The following is a 19,904-nucleotide window of genomic DNA, read 5'->3' as shown; positions in this document are numbered from 1 at the left end:
TTAATATAATTGATCAAAGCAACAAAGTACAAAGCATTTTAACGGTACTCATTTTACTTTTTTAATAACACTTGTAAATCGTACATTAAGTTTTTTATTAGATACCATTCAAATAATATAGATTCTACAATACATTCGTACTTACACTTAAGCAAACACAATGTAACTTTGTTACAGAAAGCGGTCTTTGAGTTTTAAACGTATACAAAACTAAATAAACTATATATATTACAATCTCGGTATTACATCAATTCTAAAACGGATGTCTTACATCTTTCTCAATTATGTTAATTATTAAGAAAATGATTCGTTTTAATGCACGTTTACAAAATATTGTGCTAAGAATTGTTTTGAAGCGATAAATAATATTCTTTGCTACGTATTCAATTAGTATATTAGAAGAAACGGGCAAACTTTTTTTTATTGATGACTGTGACATTGACAGAATACTATACTAGTTAATTGGATCTCGTAATATTTAATATTTTATAAATAATTAAAGATGAACAGATTAATAAACATCTCGAGCAGACGGTACGATATATGTGAAGGTTCTTTACTACTTTATTTCTGAAAAGTTCGTTTGCCCATTCCTTTATGACTTTATCGTTATATTATTTGTTAAATACCGTAGTTTGCTAATTTTATAAGTATTAATTCAAAGCAGTAGACGTAAGAACAGCGACTCCCCTCTCGTAAAAACTGTGAGGATCTTGACTAGGAGCAATGTTTAAATCAACGGTAAATAATAATTCAGTACGTGTGCTGTTAAGATAAACCGGTAAAGACAATTTGCCCTTTCGTACATCATCGGTGGTAGATCGTATCCACCTCAACATGGTAACTGGTAAATCGGTCATTATAGTTGAAGTCAAATACAACTGATTATCTTTACATTGCGCTCCTTGCAATTTAAGACCGGTTACAGCAAACGAACAATCGTCCGTTGCAATATTATCACTGTCTCCTATAGTTACGTCGAGTTGCAGTTCTTCCAGTGACCAACTGTTTGCTTGCGCTATGCACTGTCTCGTTGCCGTGATATATGCTTCGGGATTCAATAATCCACCAAGCCAAACAGGGAAACTCTAAAACAAATATGATTATAGAAAATGTAAATAATTAACTACACAAATAAGTTTAATTAAACAAACCTTAATTTCTTTAGCTCCGCCTTGAGATACTAATCGTGATACTTCTTGCAATTGTGATACTCTATGACTAAAATCTGTTATCCATTGTATTACTGTGCATCCTCTTGGTACTGTGTATCGTCTCCAACCACCTGGTAGAATGCCTTTCACTAATTCTGACAACATAGTTCTGTGATAATTGGTTTGCTTCTTTTTACCCTATAAAGAAAACACAACATTTATATTTAGTAGATCATATTAAAAGTTCTCAATTTTTTAACTGTTGTCTTTAAAAGAATATATTTCATGGAAATTTAATATTTCATTTTCAAACGAAAGCTATCATGTTTGATGTGCTTCTCAAATCAAATGATATCAATCATATGATAATATACGTATATTGGATGTAATACTTATTAAAAATAAAGTATTGAATGTCAAGAGATCACTTTTTCCTAACAACAATATCAATGTAAATTGAAAAAATACCTGACAGATTAAAACAACGTCTTCTAAATCATGGATCACATCTTGCAGCAATTTAGCACCGCTATTAACCTCTCTCTCAAAATACCTGTAGAGAGGATCCTTTATATTTTCTACAGTTCTTTTCAGTGTCGGTAAATTTTTTGGAAGCAATTGTAACCACGTTGATGCTGAATTGTGTAACGTTCTCATCCATGATGGTCGGCCATCAGCTTCCGCTTCTCTAGGTGTATCTAACGATTCTTCGTTAGAATACGCTAATTCATCTTCGTCTTCTAATTGTTGCATTTTTAATAATTTAGATACCAAGTCTGTGCCTCTGGTCGTAAGCAGTACTTTTTCCGCATTATTCGGTAACCCAAGCCACGAGGGTGTTTGCCTATCAGATAATGATTCGATCCATTTAAGGAAATGATCACGTCTGGTACCATCTGGCATAGTAATATGTCGTTGACCTCCTTGCAAACCGTCAATGTTAGCAACGAGCGCAAAATCGGCTTCAAAGGATCGCGGAGTGAAAAGTTTCCGAAGGAACGATGCAAGAAGACGTTGGTCAAAATCGTTATCAATTTTGCCACCGTATATGCATTGAGATAGCAGTGTCACTAGAGCGTCCCAAGGTACTTTCTCTGGTGGTAAGTTAGTTCTGCCCATAGCAGTAGCCTCTATCCATGTATCCAGAGTGTCACAAGCTACTCGTAGATCGCTCTCATTGAATTCGTAATGTTTAGCCCATCCTAACGGGGCATAACGAAGACGTTCTTGAACGATAGCATGGAACCATGCTAGTAAGAAATAAAGACGGGCTCTTTCGTTAGGTACTTTCATCATTCTCGATGCTGGTACTGTACTGAAAGTTCGTAATAGATTTGCTCTAATTCCAGGAGGTGGTTCGAAGACAAATATTCTACCAGCTCTAAGTAAATTAACTGGTACTTTTGGATTGATCTCCATGGTTAAGAATAATCTAAAACTGGCATGTGGTTGTAAACTGTGCAATTTCTTTTCAAGTTGTACTAACCACTGTGGTGCTAAATGAACATTTTTCAATAATACCCATCTACCAGCTTTAACAGCCATGTTTATCGCTCTATCTGCTTGATTAAATCCTTCTGCAGATCCAATTGCGATACTAGCTATTTGTTTGCCTGATTCAGCTGCCAAATCATCCACTCGGCCAGAGGCATCGAAACCTGGTACTGAACAAAGCAACGCAGGTACATTAGCTTTCAATTCATTCTCAACTACAGAAGCAAAATCAAGTTCTACTTCTGCAGCTGCCATGAATGATTCTCCCAGAGCGGAAGTTACTACTAAAGATGCGGCAGCTATTACACGATCTGGTCGGAATGCTTGAATTATCAATAACTGATGCATAGCTGTTCCAGTTGGCGTCAGTGGCTTTTCTTCGTCCCAAAGCTTCGGCACACACGTCTCAGGCGTTGGTGATTGTAACCACGTATTGAATTCTCCATTTTCTTGAATTTTCTCGCGCAATTTTTTAAAAGCTGGTAGTCTAAGACTCAAGCGCATCATAGCTTCTTGTTGTTCTGAACTTAAGTTAGGCATTATCGGATCTCGTATATTTAATACACCTTCTTTTCCACGTAAGAAAAATGTAAATTCACTGTCGTAAGTGGATTCTGTGGCAATACCTTTCAGATGAATTCTACATAATAACAATGCAAATGTTAATCTATCCGTATGCAACATTCCACGAGCAACGCGTTCGTAACAAGCAGAAAATAAATCGCTTGTAATAACCGATAGCCTTTGTGTATAATCTGATATATTACACAATCTTGGATTTTGAGATAAAACAGATGTGAAGACATCCAAGAACATTTTCAAAGAATACTGGTATAAGAAGTGCACTTGATTCAAACTGTCCATCGTGAAATACATATTTGAACAAGCTTGAGACAAAGGCATGTACTGTTGAGAAACTGTTTCAATTTCTGCTATTACTTTATCTGTCTCTTCGACTTTTTTACTAATATCAGCCGCTTCCTGTTTCAAAGTTTCAAGGGTAGTTATCACAGAATCATCATCAAGGATTTTTCCTTTAGCATCGTTCAATGCTTGCAATAAAGATTTCTCAAGCTGCCTCAGCCGCAAATGGAATTCACCTTGTAATTTTAATAAATCAGATCTCTTCTCATCAATGTCCGGACGTTCGGCTTTCAAAACTTGATTTAAGCACTGACTTTGCAACGAACTTCTAGTAACGGTGAAGTTTACAAAGGTAACACGAGAACAAATGTCAGGTGGAAATTCTACAGTTGGGTCTCTCGTTGATAAAAAGATTACGAAAGATGGTGAAAGATCGATATCTTGATCCCCAAGGGTGATTAATACACGCCCACCTGTTCTTCTTAATTCTCTATTTAGAACAGGATTTAGTATAGGATCATAATTTTCGACATCTTGTACTAACAAAGGATTACCAAAGCGTAATGCACTCTCTAAATTCTTTCTGAACGAGTCATCCAAGAAACTTGTTTTCGTGATCTTTCGATCTTTAAATTCGTTCATTATAAATTCTGTTGCTTGTCCAGATGGATCGATAATTAGTGGATATCTATTGAATCGCTTTAACATAATAGCATTCTCAGTACACAGATCATCCGTTGGTAGAGCATTAGCTTGCCACCTTAAACGTTCATCAGGATTTGAGAGGTATTCTGTCCTCGCTATATCCGGTCGGAACTGTAGGTTTGCATGTTGTAAATGTTGACACCAAGTACTGAACAAATTTTGTCGGTACTAAAAAATATCAAGGGTTATATATGTCAGTATTCTATATAAAAAAAAACATACACGATAACTATTATTAAATACTTACATGTTGATCGAAATATCCAGCATATGCTAAGAAAGCAGATGACAAGAGTACATCTCCGATAATTGTAGACATTTGACTCTTAAATGTTTCGCTAGTTGCTTCCCAACGTTCTCTTTCAATTACTAACGATTTTAATAAAGCGATAGAACGATCTACTTTAGCTTGTACGCTTTCTAAGTCGGCTTTAATAGCTTGCGCCTGAGAAATAAGCTGAGCATATTCTTCCTTATACGACGCTATGCTTTGTTCCAACTGAGCAATCAAATTTTTTACTTCTTCACCCTTCTGCTTATTTGTTTCAGCCTGTCGTTCTAACGAATGAAGTTCATCTCTCAATGGTTCTACTCGTTTCAACATGTCTGCATATTCGATCTAAAATTTTTAAATCATATATTTTTAATAATGATTTCTTTTTTGAAAAACGGAATCTATGTCAAATATCTCCTTTTAAATATTCACCTGTGCAGTAGCCCATTTAACGAGAGGTCCGCAAGCCATACTGGCACGGTTAACTTTTTCAAAATTATAGTCAGGATTACTTAAATAGCGACTCTTCATTTTCTCTCTTACTTCATCCCTAAATAAATGTATAAAAAAATTCTTTAAATTTCTTAATTCAATAATTTGATAACGATTTTTAACAATTTCAAGTTTAATATACTATATTATACATATAATTTTGGTTAGTAACAAAATTTGTCAATTATCGTTCACATGCTCTAAGTATCAATTGTGCTTTGTGATTTGTCCAACATTTGTTTAGATTTGAGATCAGCAAGCACAAAGATTAGTTGTAGATACATACAACAAATATTAGTATTACACATTTCAGACATTATTCATATTATATTATATTATATTATTCATCAACTTCTTCTTATTATGAACTTCTATTTGATGAATTTTTTAGGAAATATTTGTATCAACGAACCGTGTTCGCTGATCCCTACATCAAAGAATTATACCATTTCTAAAGGTAAACAAACAATGAAAGCATGCTTACGTAATATCCTCAGTACTGAAATTAGAGACAATAGTATTGATAAAATTGTCCCTCATGATGACAGCGCGGATAGATTTCCAATCACTGGCATTTTCACCGAGCAATAAGCAGATAGACTCCAGTGCAACCTTCACGATCGCCGGCGGATTCGCCATGGACCGAACTTCGACTAAATGTTGTTTCTTTATCGATTTCACCGCTATACGAAAAACGAAATGACTTTATATAGTACAAGGAAAATACAGTGCAGGCATGTGCAATTAGAACAGTTATGACGATGTTACGTGAAGAAAGCTCCGCAGCAGGCTGCACATCGTTTTAAATCACCTATAGACAGTTAGGGATAAAAAACACGATACATTTATTTACAGTAACACAGTATTTACGTATCATGTCACGTCCTTATAATTGTTGCTAGAAAATATTTAAAAATTCATATATTGAAAATTAAAGTAAAATAATTTATCTAGAAGTAATTAATTTAGAAGTTTCTTTCTACTTATAAGAACGTATGCTATACGTAGGTGAGTATATTGTATTCAGCCAAAAGTCATAACATTTACATAACATATACATATGTCAAGCGGTTATAGAATTATATGTATTTGCCTCGGTAAATTCCCACGCGAGATTGAACATTCAACAGATCCAGAATCATTTCTTACGTGATGTTTTCTGTGTTGAAGTTGACGATCGTCGGTATAAAACTATCCTTCATAATAATAGCACGAATCTGTTTCCAATCGGTAGCATTTTCCTCGAGTAACAAGCATATAGATTCTAAAGCTACCTTTACGATGTTTGGAGGATTTGCCATTGATCGAATTTCGACAAGATACTGCCGCTTAATCCCCTTGACAGCTACACTCATTGCAAACGTTTGAACACAATGCGCGTCACATGTTTCAGGTATTCAAAATAAAATACGGAAGAACATCGATTACAGTTATGTATCAGAAGTATAACAACCGTTTGTACTCATTGCGCCGATCAAAACTAGAGTATAAATAATACATACCGTTTTGTGCATCAATAACAGCTGGTTCAACTTGTGCTAAGTCGGCCATAACATCGTCTCGTTTTTGGTCAATAGCAACAGTTTGTATTGCTAATTGTTGTTGAATTTCTTGACTTTGCACCTTCTTCTTTTCTGCTTCTTGCTGATCCTTAACCATTTGTCGTAATTTTGCATTTGCAGCTTCATTTTTTGCATGCAATTCCTATATACAAGATATACGTGAGAAAAAGCTGTACAAGATATATTTTTTTATATCATTATCTTACCTGAGATTTTATAGCTAAACTTTTTTGCATTTCTTCAACTTGTTCTACTGTTTCTGCTATTTTGCTTAAACCAACGTTTAAATGCAACTGTTGTTCCTCTAAATCACTTCTCTTCTCTTGATACAACTTTACGAAATGATGTATAAAGTCTAAATAATGACGAGGTGTAATAGCCATTGTCCTACCACTTCGTTTCGCGAGCCTAGCATTAGCTTTATGTAATGTTTGGTGCACATAAACGCAAGCATTTATTACAGCATCTCTATGAGAAGGCTGTGATGGTATTAAAGAACAAACTGAAGGGAAGAAATCTGGATACTTCCACATAGGTCTTTCCAAATCTACACGACTGGTAAACTCTTTGCCAACTTGGAAAAGTGCGTTATCTGACCAATCACCAAACCAATTTAACACACATCTATTGAACAATGCAGGTGATGTCGCAGCTCTATCTTTAAGACCATCGGTACTGGGGTTCATCGTAAATACTACATGCAAATTCTTCATAACTTGACCAGTAAACCATTTATACAATTCTTCGTTAGAATCTAACATGAGACCTTCGCGTTGTGCTCCCTCTTTACATTGAGTCATAAGTGTCGTATACTCATCACCTTCAAATAAACCAGGTACTTCTCCGTTTGCAAGCAACGTATTCATACGTTCAAGAAAGCCAGAATCTAAAACGTTCGATTCATCAAGAATAAACGCTATTTTCTCATCTTTACAACCAGATCGTCTTAACACTTGACGTAAATCTTCGTCAAAATCTTCTCCGGTATATTTATTATGAACCTTTGATATAAAATATCAATACGTTAAATAAATTGTAAATCTTTTAAAATGAATAATTCTAACAGCTTATAGATAAATACCTTTATTTGGAAAATGGATAAACCATTCATCCAAGCAACGAACCTAGACAGAGTTGTCTTACCAGCACCAGAGACACCAATAAGTAATAAGTGTCCCTGAGGCTGACGGAAAATTCTGTCGATTCGTAAAACATGTTCAAGAACTTCATCAAAAAGTACCAAAGGAACATCTAATTCCTCTTCATAAAATACTTTCAATCTTGCTCTAACATAATCTCGTAATTCTTGTCTATTAACTGGCACATAATCTTTAGATAACCAATTACTGTATAATATAGGCCTGGCTAATGCTTTCTCCTTATCGACACCCATAAAATGTTTCATGGCGACAGTATCTATGTTTTTGTTGGTCCAAGCTCTTTCAGAATCTTCTACTAATCTATCTTGGAATAAACGAAGAGCCTCGTGTGCCCATAAGCGTACTAGACCTTCAACCGATAAATTATCGAGGGGCCTAATAGCTTCGCAGATTCCACGTACCCAACGTGTCATTTCACGCGGAGAGTAAACGTAATGTGGTTGCATGTCTTGTGTAAATCTTTCTTGTGAAGCTAGATAAAACTCTACCATTGCATTCGTTAAAGGTTCTGCGTAACCTCGTAAAGAGGGTGTTAACCTGTAATAATAAATTGTAGAGTGAGAGAGTTACTCATTACTTCATTCCAGTAATTTTAAGACGATCATTCGTTATCGTTATTATTACCTAAGCATAGCCCGTGTAAATGTACCATAAATTTGTTTTAAAGATGTCTCTCCCGGGTAATCGACGTATATAACTGGAACATGTCGTAAGAACCTATGACTAAGCGGCTTTCTACCTGGATCTGTTGGAGGATTGCACGCTCCGACAAATTGAATCCGTTCCAAAGTAACCCATGCTTGATCGCTAGTTCGATAGAAACCCCTATGTTCTACCAATTGTCTGAGGAATGAGATTACGCGTTGTGTTCCATAATTATCCATATCGGGTAAATTAATTTCATCGCAAAATAGAACCAGCCATTTGCCCAATTGTACTGGTGAAAGTACAACACCGTTAGGTGTTTTACGATATTCGCAATAATGATCAAAAGTTTTTAACAATAATTCAGGCGTAGTAGCAGAAGAAAAGTTTAATCCAACAACTTCCATATCAGGCAAAGCTCGTAAAGCAGAGAAGAGCGTCATGGTTTTACCAGAGCCAGGTGGTCCACAAAGCACTATAAAAATTATATCATTATATCATTATATGTTTCTAATTTTATAATAATTTTTATAAGTATAATATTACCTATTGGTTTATGTTCTGCCAACCATGTGTAAAGTAGACTCTCGTGCCTTACCGTATCTAAAGTAGGTACAACAATATCTGGGCTAGCAACTTTATGTGTTTCTACTTCAATCTGTGGAACTTTATTACTCCAAGGTAACCATTCACCATGAATGCTTACTTCAAAATCAATAATAGGAATGTTACTTTGAGTTGGTAAAGGTACAGTGGTAATAGATCTAACGAAATCTCCCAAATCAGATCTAACTTTCAGTTTCGCGTCACCTGCGAAGCTCCACAGCAAAGCATACACCAAGCATTTCGGCATATAACGTTCTAGTTGTTCGCTTGGCAACGGAAAATCTGTATGTGAATGATTATATTGTAAAACATTGCGCACAGCTTGATTTAGCATAGAGAATAAAGAGCTTAATGCTCGCAGACGTGTAAAATCCATTATATGTTCTTGTTTCATGGCATACTCTAAACATCTCACTACTAATCCATCTGGAGCAAAATAACTTTGTAAAATGCTAGCAACTTCTCTTTGTACTGATAATGCAGGAGACATAGTATCGTCCTTTTCTGTTGCCTTTTTGCTAAGATTATCTTCTTCTCCATCTTCGAGAGGAATGTTTCTTAAACGCAGCATGTAATTTTCAAATATCATCTCTGTAGAAAGTACGTCTTCAGAGAACCAAACCATGCCGCAACGAGAAACAGTAGCCAACGTGGCATATTTTAGATCTTGCACTTCAAACATAACTCTCACATTCGGAGGTAAACTTAAACGTTCGCCGTTTGGTAGCGTGAGTAGTTTATTATCGTCGAGTACAGAATTCAGGTTTTCAACCCATTCTGGATCAACATCACCATCAAATATGATCCATTGTCGTTTATTGATCTCCCCTCTTACGTTGTCTATAATTTTTCTAAGAATATGTGTGAAGAGGCCATCTGTCCATTCACGTGTATTTGGATCTAATACACCATATAATGTTTCCTTGCTAATAGCTTTAGGATCGATTACATGTGCCACACCTTCTATTCCTTCGAATCTTTCTAAGGCTTTTAACAGTACTTTCCACGCCGTCGTTTTCCCAGAACCACTTGGACCAACCATCATTAAACCATGATTTAAGTTACAAATTTGATAAAGTTGCAGTACCTAAATAAAAAGGTTTATAAAAATAGTAACTATCAAAATAAGAAAAAGATTATAATCATGCGAATTTATGAAGGATGTTATCTATGAAGTTGAAAAATGTTGACCATGCAATGCTATCCATGATTTAATTTTCGTCTCACCTTTTCTACCCAGGTCTCACCGACCATTTCCTAGGGAATGCATATGATAAAAAAAAATTCAAAAATTAGGAAGATATTATCTATCTTACATAACATGTTCTCAGAAGAAACAGAAGTTTTAATATTTTATGTATGCTATTTCGTTTTATTCTTTTTTTATGCCAATGATAAGACTGAATATAATGAGAAGATGATTATTTATTGCTCTCTATATTATGATATGTATATTACCTTTTCCTGCCAAGCTCCTCCTTGTTCGTCACCTTCACCACATACTAAATACTCTTCCATGCATACCTTTCTAATCTGATCTTTCAATCCTATGAATATATATTTTATTTGTAGTACGTAATGGAAAATCAGCACATGTATAAGATATCAATATGTGACTTTAAATGTAGTAATTACCTTTCATTTCAGCACGTGTGTAATTTACATTCGGAAATACATCGTTAAGTAAACTAAATAGTAATGGAATATCTTCAGCGACTAATTTTGGTACCATTGTTTCACAAACAGATTGAATAAGAATTTCTTGTTCTGGCAAATTTTCAGCGATGGAAGCCTCATCAATATTAGTTTCGCCACGATTCTGCATGCCTTCTTTAATTTTTTGAATTCGATCGCGTTTAACATTTCCAGCGGAAATAAGTACAGATTTAAGTGCCCGAAGACCAAAATCATAATGAGATTGATTGGAAAGTTGTTCATCGCATAGTCTAGTAACAATACCATATGTTTAGTAAGAAAAAGAAAAAAGGTATATATACTTGAATGATATACAAGAATAAAAATCTCACTTAAAGAATGGTACGATCTTGCATGCTAGCTTTTCAGCAGATCTAAATCCTTGACTGAAAAGCATAACTTCAGCAATTAACTGCCTATCTGGAGTAGTCATAGCTAGTGATCTAAAGAGCTTCTTTAAATTATCAGGAAGATTTGATCGTCCAGCGTAGCCTGGATTCATTGTAATAAAGATTGCCATATCTGTGGATACTTTAACTTGTTTCCCAACTAATTCTACACAGAGTGTTCCTTCTTTCTTCCCTTCCATCTGACTTTTTAATGCTTCCTGAATGGTTTGCACTTGCTGAGAGACAGCTGAAAGCATACGCTCTTCGAGACGATTAAATTCGTCGAAACAACCCCATGCTCCAACTTGACAAAGACCGACAAAGATACGACCCATAGCCTAAGAAATGCAATGAAACATCAGTAAATTAACTTCTTAAAAGCTGTAGAGCCATTGCTTTGATAATATTCTTTATTTACCTGAAAGTCGAATGTTTCATCGCAATTAAACACCAGTACAAATCTTCCGAGCTGGTGACCGAGAGCTTTAACCGACTCAGTTTTTCCTGTCCCAGCTGGTCCAAATGGAGAACCTCCAAGACGAGCTTCTAAAGCCTGTGTCATTGTTAAATAACATCTGTCTGTCAAAGGTGTCTGTACCAATCTATCTTGTACTCCTAAATATTCGAAACCATAATAAAATTTCGCATTTGCCATATGTATCGTAAGTTGCTGTAAAACTTCAGTTTGCCTCGGATCAAAGTAGAATCTCATTTCACATAACCATTCAAATGCTTTGGGATTGGAAACTTTATTTGCAATTAATCTCCTTGTTACTGTGCGTTTATGTACAAATTCGTTAATTAAATGCTCTAACTTTTTCCGTCTTAACGCAGGTTGTTCTTGGAGAACAGAGTCTGCTAAGACATTTAATGTACCTTCAACTTGTAGTAACACTCTTTCTAAGGAATTCTTACTTGGATCGCTTTGCGACTCATGCAATGCAGCTTCGACATCTTCTGACCATAAAATCTGAGCTGCTAAAACTATAATTTGAGCCTGATAATTATCACACCATGTCATAAACGCTTGAGGATTAATATTTCCATCTTTGAACTGTTTAATATCTTGTACTGCTCTTGCAAGACTCGATGCCAATGTAACTCTCATTTCTTTTTCTACAAGCGTCAACCATTCATTGATTTTTGGATGATCAATAGTAGATACAGGATTTTGGAAAAGTACTTCTTCTCCTTCGCGAGAAGCGATACCAGTAATAATAGTGTTATCTTCATTCAAGAGAATAGCTGCTACACCAGCAAACATCTTTTTAAAATGTTTTTGTAATCTAGCGATGTTTTTGCTATTACCAATAATTTCCAATAAATCTTCATCGCCCACGAAATAAAATCGCGGGAATGACGTTCGTTCTCTTTCAAGATATTCTCCTAAAGCTTTCTGTATTTTTCCAAGTAGATCAGCTAAACGTTCAAGTGCTCTTTGTACACCAGGAATGTTTAGAACATCCATAACCATGGGAGATTTAGATACCTTTTTCATTAAACCAAGGAACTCAGAACTAATGCTTTGGAAGCGTGATGTCTCAACAGGCAATAATGTTTTAATGTCAGCACTTCCTGAGAAAATTCCTTCCAGATAAACCCAACGTCGCTGAACATCTATCCATACATCAAATAATGCATTGATTCTATTCAATTTTTCTTCCCATGTTAATGCTTCTTCTTCAAATACTTTGTAATAAGGTGAGAGTTTCATAGCAGCCACGGAATTGATGTGTTCTTTAACTTTATTAAAAAGATCATCCCAACCACGAATTAATCTACATTTATTTTGATAATTGATTAAATCCAATTCATAAGTTTGCCAGGATTCTCGAACTTGCTTTAAGAATTCTTCTAGCGCCATTTCACCTTGAGCGACAAGAATGATATCTTTTACTATTCCTTCATTTTTTTGTAAGTTTACATCCCAAACTTGACCAAGAGTAAGTTCACTTAGTACCCAGTTTACTCGAAGTTGCTTTGTTAATTGTTTCCAATGTCTTTCTTTCAAGGCATCAGATTTTAATTCGAAAATTAACATGTTAACTTTGGTATAACTTTGCAACATTTTTTTAACATATTCATATGAAGAATACTGTCTTAATCTAGCTGGTAGCTCTTTCAGTTGCGCCATCATTCCATCTAACTGTTGACGTAATTTTCTTGGTTGAACAGATAACCATGGCTTCTCTCGCGTATCATCGATTTGTGCCCATATTTTCGACAATTCAGACCAAACGCCTCTTAAATCTTGAAGCTCTTCAAATACTACTTGCATTCTATCTTCGCTAGTTGATACTGCTCCCGGTTCTTGCAACTCTAACGCTTCTTTAGCCTTTGCTACGTTATCTCGTTCTTCTTTTAATCTAGCAAATTTGCTTTCAAACAACTGTAACTGTTGCAAAGCTTCATCTGGTCGTAAATGGCCCTCAACTGGTTTTCCTCTTTCCCAATCACTGAGGAAATCAGTAGTCCTTATTTCAACCGCTTTATCTTCCGCTACTATTTTCATCTGTAACGACGCAACCTGTGTCTGTATACTTGTGTCTTTTCTCTTGATTATTTCATTGAATGCACCCCATTCGCCTTCTATGTTGTCTACGTGCAACCATGAAGAAGGAAATTGGAACCTCTGACGTTCCAAAATTCTTTGACCCTCGCGATATATATCGACTTGTTTCTCCCAGACTTTCATCTTGCGTTTCAATGATTGAACATAAGTTATGAATCCCACAGCATCGGAAGTACTAGCAGCTTCAATGGATTGTTGTTCTAAATCGCTTCTCGATTTTGATACTTGTGCGTGGAAGCTTGCCATTTCATTGCCGAGAAGAGTGCCGAATTTTCCTAATGTTTCTTTGTGCCATGAATCATATTTCAAAGATACTTTACTTTGTACTTTTGCAAAATCAATAATAACAGGTCCAAATTCTCGTCTGGTATCTGATGTATCAAACGTAGCTCTGGTCTTTTTAATATCATTCAAACATTTCATCCATAAATTTATATTTTCTCCTAACTTTCCATATAAATTGTCTGGTTGTAAGTCCCAAAGTGCTTGATAACGTAACCATTGATCTACATAATCGGCAATATCTTTCATTTTAGATTCAACCGCTTCATAAGCTGCTTCCAAAGGTTGTTTCCCATTGGGTAACTTCGTAAGTAAATTTCTGTAAGTACCTGATTCAGGTTTATCTAAACCCACTTGATATCTCGAACTTTGAAGTCGAATTTGAGAAGTAACAATAGCTTGCCATGCAAATAATTGTTGCATTATTTGGAATCTTGCATCTTCAATGCTTGGATACAAGTACATTGTTTGATTTGTTATTCGAACTTCGTGTATCTGATTTTGAATTTTTGGATCGCCACCAGGTTTATGAGTGGGCTGAGAAGGTGCATCAGTATCCATACTTAAATCTACTTCTTTCTTTTGACCAGTAAGTGCATCAGTCCATGCTTTTATTCCCGCCTCTAATCTAGCTGCTAAATTCTTCTCTACTTCCTCATCAAGTCTAGATACCCAAATAGTTAGATTTGAATAATTTTTTAAAGATAATTCATCTACAGCTTTTTGAATTTTGGAAAGTATATCAGCAAATGTATTTGCTGAATATGGACATGTTTCAAGAGATCGGACATCAACATCCAATTGCTCTTCAACTACCACAAGATCTTCCACTTTTTCTTGGAATGAAACAACGGCATCGGAAAGACGTTGCACATATTGATCTAATTTATAACTTTCCCAAATTAGAGCAATTCCCTAAATTCAAAAATAAACATGATTGTACTTAATAGTAAAATTTTATAATGTAATAACATAACTAAAACTTACTTCGGAAATAAGGGATAATACATCGTTACGCATTCCAGCAACCAAGGGAATTATACTGGCTTTATCTTCGATCTAGGAAAAAAAAAATGAATTATAAAATACAATTTTAAAAACTTATATTACGAATCATATCAATACAATTTTACGACATAAATTACCATTTACCATTCAATAATGTACAGACAAGAAGGCAAACAAAAGTTTTACATGTTCATAGCTTATGCTAAAAAATTATATGGCAATTTTCATTTCCGATTAACATGTTACAAAAACTGAGAAATATAAGATATTACTATATCAATTATAGGCAATTAAACTTTTTGAATGTGCGACCATTTAAAGTCTGTAAATTAATTATGATTACATAATGCAAATTTCAAGTACCACTTAGTAATACTTAGTAACACTTAGCCAACCGAATAGGGAGGTCTCCCCTCTGTAAAGTACATCGCTGCGTGATCGAACGGGGGGATCTCCCTTTTGACTTTTGCAACGCGTTTTCTTTTCTTTTTTTCTTTGTTACCAGTTATTGTTTGCCTGGAATTGTTCCCAATTAATTGCGTCACTTTTTCTGTTTTTATAAAGTACAGTATATAATAAAATACATTAATTTGGTGGTGTTAAAATTAATTAGAAAGTTACACTATCTGTTATGACTAAATGAAGTTATAATCGAACGATACCACATTGTAAAAATGATATTAAAATGCATTATGAATTTTTAATTTCACGTTCAAGTTGTGTTATTTATCTTGAATCATCTTTAATGTTTCTAATTTTACCTATATTGTTTTATACTTTTAATGTATACTTTTAATTTGATGTTTCGTATAAACAATATGTGAAATCGTTAAATAAAATCATTACCTCAAAATATAAGAGACCACCTAAATAATTTTTAGACTTCTTTGTTTTTTAAGTAGTGAATATTAATCCTCGATACTTGGAAAAATGCGCGATGGACAGCGTATAAGTTGGCTTGTCCAAGCGCAGTGAGAAACGTATAGCTCGCTGTGGCGCGCGCGGTTGGCTAAGTGCTATGAACGTGGAACAGAAACAAAGGTTTCTTCACAATGAGTTTTAAAGTTTTTGTAAGATGTTCGAAAGCCAACAAAATCAGAAACATTACAAAGAATAAAAAAATTAATATTGTAATCGAAAGTGAGAAAGCTTTAATTTTATGGGGTTCCCGCACATCCTATGATTCACCTACTCATACTTTTTTCACTAGTTTCTTCCATTTGTTACGTTACTAAAATAAAATCATATCATCTTGCAGTACACATTTTTCTACAAGAACTAAGCAGGCATACAATATAATTCGCAGATATAGGCAAAATGCATAATTCCTGAAAGCATCATATATGACTACCTTCAGTGCGGGGCAGTGGGGACTCCGATTGGTAAGCTAAAAATGTTGGACACTCAAGGAATTAAAAATATCAATATTACTAATATATAATTTTATCCTGGTTCTATTCCCTATCATTGTCTATCCTTTCATTTGTATTTTTAAAGTTTTATATTGTTCATATTATTAAAATAAGAATTGCAATACAATTACGTTGCAATATTTCAATAAAATTTCTTTAAAATCATATATGAATTATAGCACTATAATTATAAATAATAAAATGAAACGAAGTATTACCTTTTCAAGTGTTCTTTCATAGGTTCTGATACTCTCAATCAAGCTGATGGCAAAGGGATATAACTGATTAGCTTGATGTGCTCTATTCACAATTGGTAAAGGTACACGAAATCCGAGATTCCTTAAATTTCTAACTTCCTTCGATAATGTAATAATCTCAGGAAGAAAATTCACTTTTAACTTTAATACATTGCCACGTCCGGTTCGTGATCGCACATTTTCTATTGTAAAAATCCTTCCAGTAACACCAAGATTTCTTTGTTGCACTTTACGTGCCCAATCATCAAAAATTTCCTGAGTTGATAGTTTCATACGAAAACTATCCCCATCAGCTTTCAATTTTTGACCTTCTATATGAGTTTCCCATCCTTTTCCTATGTAAGAAACATAAGTGAAAATCCAATGCAACTATATAAAATAATTTTAATATTTACCTAAGACATCTTCAACCCGTTTTAAATACATTGTAAGCTGATAATCTATTTGTTTAACCCAGATAATAGAGCCCGCAACAGGTGGTAAATCTCTAACCATACTCATTCTACAACATTTGCTTTGTGCATACTGAACCTAGATTGAGAATGTAGCTATTAGTACAAATTAATAATTACAATTAAAAGATTTGAGTGCCATATTTTTATACCTTAAACTTTTCATGTAATGCTTCAATATCATCCTTTACCCTCTGTATCAGTTGCGTTTGATATTCTCTAATGGCGCCTCGAATATGCGGTCTTACGAAAAGCGCATTAAAACGTGAAAAAATTCTAAACATTTCATTTGCATTTTTCGCAGTACCTAATTGATCTCGAAGATGTGCAGTAATTCTTGCTTCAACTCTCTCAATACGTTCTTCGTATCTACGGACAGCAGCTTTCCATGATTCAACACCTTCCTTAGTAATATCAAGACAATCAATTTCTTTTACGTTTTCATATGCCAAATTTACTTCACTAATGGCGTTTGCGTCTGCTGCATCCAAAGCAAATTCAACTTTTACGTTATCATTATCTGGATTCTCCAGTGAAGAGTTATTATTATTCTGACGAACGGTAGGTCTAAGTACACGAACAATTACTGTTCGGAGTTGTTCGTGTTGCCGACGGAAATTTCGCATTTGCTCCATTCTAGTTTGCAATTTTTTATGTGCTGGTAATACTCTCCATACCATTTTCATATGTTCATCGCGTTTTTTCTTAACAATATCTCTTAGTAAACCAGTTAATTTTTCATATTCATCATCCCATGTATTAAACACTTCAAAACATTGTTCCATAACTTTTTCAAACTCATCAAATGGAATGTGCATTAATCTTCTTGTACCTAACACTTTAAGAAGCTGCTGTCCTAGATCTCTAGAAATAGCTTCTATCAACCTCAATACTCTTTGAACAGGATATTTAGTACTTCTAATTTTGCGTAAATGCATAAATATTTGTTGAACACTAGTTCTTATTCTTTCAAGTTCTGTAGCTGATAATAAATCATTTATTGGAAAATCTTTCATTAATGGATTGTAATCATTGACAGTAGCCAAAGCTTGTTGTAGGCCAGTATCTATATCAAAACTAACTGTTGCATGAAATCGTTTTCCATGTTTAAGTATATCGAGTGTCAAAGTGATTTCTATACTCTCTCGTTTCTCCTGTATTCGATGCAATGCTCTTTCCAAATTTAACCAGAAAGAAATTTCTTGCAAAGCAGTTCCTGATTCTGGGTCACGATTTAATTTAGTAACCTATGAAAAGACAAATATATATAAAGTTTATATATATATTATATATATATATTATATGAATTATATATATATATATATATATATATATAATTCATAAGACCATTACCTTCTGAATTTCTTTAATCCATCTATTAACACCATTTTGTAATTGATTTAGAAATGTTGAATCTTCAACTTTGTCACCAAAATCAGCAACTTTGGGCTTACGATTTTCTTCTGCACATTGTTTAATTACTTGTGCTACAAGTGGATGAATTTGCAATGAAATTTCAGGAATATCTATGTTCTGTTGTAGGTGCAATAAACCCATTTCAAGTTCTGCTATTTTCTTTTCAACAGATGGTGCCATTTTATCACCATCTCTGTCTGCACGGCCTGTTTCTTTTACATAACTTTTAAAATATGGTGCCATAGTTTTACTTATTGCATGCAATGTTTCATATGGTGGTCCATCTGAGAATGTAACTAAACGCAGCTGTGAATGGATAGATTTATCAGCTTCAATTACAGCTGCACGTTTTGTTAAAACTAAGGAGGCCATTTTAGGACTAGTAAAATATATCTCATTTGAGATATAAAAGACAGTACTTTCTTTTTCTTCATCTCCTTCATTGTTATCTTCCTCTGAAAAGTAATAAATTAGTTATGGCACATTTATAAAAAGAAAGGCGAGAATTTAACTGAGCGGAAAGTCAATTTCCATTCTCAAAAAATAATGTAATTTAAAATAATAAGGAACCACACATTTCTTTTTTTCACAAAGCATTATGCTACTTCATGACAGCAGATATATGATATATAATTGTAGTTACAATAGATTGCGCATGATGATTTAACTTCGTATTTTTCTTTTTAACTCATTATAATTTAAATTATTTTAATATTATATCAAATATGAAAATAAAAACATAATTAGTGTAAGAAAATATGTACCGGTATATATTTATGACATCTGGTATATACGGAATATTAACGAAAAAGAACGTATCAATCCTATTACGTGTATTGATTATATTAACGTATGAGTCACGTTTATGAGAAATTTAAATGCATCAAACGACAAAACTCCGCACTAATATTCAGGATACGTTTCCTGTCGCGGATTGATGTACCGTTGTATCGAAATACTGCAATGGAGGATATCATAAGAGGGCAGAGTGCAAAATTCCCAGCAGTAAATTAATTAATTATTTATTGTAAATCAATCCACGTACCTTTACTGGAACTTCTTTGTATGTAAAGCGCCCACACTTGAGAATCGCTTAAGAATTTTCTTACACATTCTTGATTACTCTTATCTTCTAGAGCAGAATTGAACGCGGGTGGTACCACATCTTCATCGGGTAGAAGGACCGTTACGACTTTCTTTAAATAATTAGCGAATGCTGAATATGATACAACTATAACAATTTGAGACTCCGGGGACGGTTCCCCGGTGCCGTCCAAGGAGTCACCCATCTTTCGTTAATCAATATCGCAAAATTTAAAAAATCTTGAGCGGGTGATCAGTCGATCCCCGCTCTAGGATGAACTGTCACACGAGTGATGACGAATATAGGAGGCATAGACTACGGCACGGAACTACCTATACGGACTGCAACGATTCCAACGATTCTCTAGTAATAACGCCATTT

The 19,904-nt window shown here is 34.4% G+C and overlaps 1 protein-coding gene across 5 annotated transcripts; it reads right to left on the bottom strand.

Annotated features, from left to right (window-relative positions):
* Window positions 1–36: 36 nt before the first annotated feature.
* On the bottom strand, window positions 37–19,893 carry LOC132910867 (dynein heavy chain, cytoplasmic). 5 transcript variants are annotated; one of them, XM_060966965.1, is made up of 23 exons: window positions 19,485–19,893; window positions 18,377–18,894; window positions 17,176–18,270; window positions 16,967–17,102; window positions 16,533–16,906; window positions 16,254–16,289; window positions 14,882–14,953; window positions 11,459–14,809; window positions 10,984–11,378; window positions 10,592–10,902; window positions 10,415–10,503; window positions 10,184–10,213; window positions 8,897–10,043; window positions 8,330–8,825; window positions 7,627–8,242; window positions 6,752–7,546; window positions 6,486–6,687; window positions 6,133–6,328; window positions 4,924–5,041; window positions 4,465–4,836; window positions 1,623–4,385; window positions 1,155–1,352; window positions 37–1,088 (listed from the first exon to the last, which is right to left on the bottom strand). In XM_060966965.1, exons 1-23 carry the CDS (start codon window positions 19,726–19,728, stop codon window positions 654–656), a joined length of 13,989 nt encoding a protein of 4,662 aa, XP_060822948.1. In that variant the 5' UTR covers window positions 19,729–19,893; the 3' UTR covers window positions 37–653. The 5 variants fall into 5 exon arrangements, with proteins under 5 accessions (XP_060822948.1, XP_060822947.1, XP_060822949.1 ...); XM_060966964.1 differs by lacking the exon at window positions 6,133–6,328 and adding an exon at window positions 5,468–5,666 and having other exon boundaries at window positions 19,485–19,892; XM_060966966.1 differs by lacking the exons at window positions 6,133–6,328; window positions 10,184–10,213 and adding an exon at window positions 5,468–5,666 and having other exon boundaries at window positions 19,485–19,892.
* Window positions 19,894–19,904: the final 11 nt, after the last annotated feature.

Source organism: Bombus pascuorum, chromosome 9 (assembly GCF_905332965.1).
Source record: "Bombus pascuorum chromosome 9, iyBomPasc1.1, whole genome shotgun sequence".
In the NCBI taxonomy this organism is placed as follows: domain Eukaryota; kingdom Metazoa; phylum Arthropoda; class Insecta; order Hymenoptera; family Apidae; genus Bombus; species Bombus pascuorum.
Note: the sequence above shows the minus strand (reverse complement) of the source record. Positions and strands in the feature narration are given on the sequence as shown.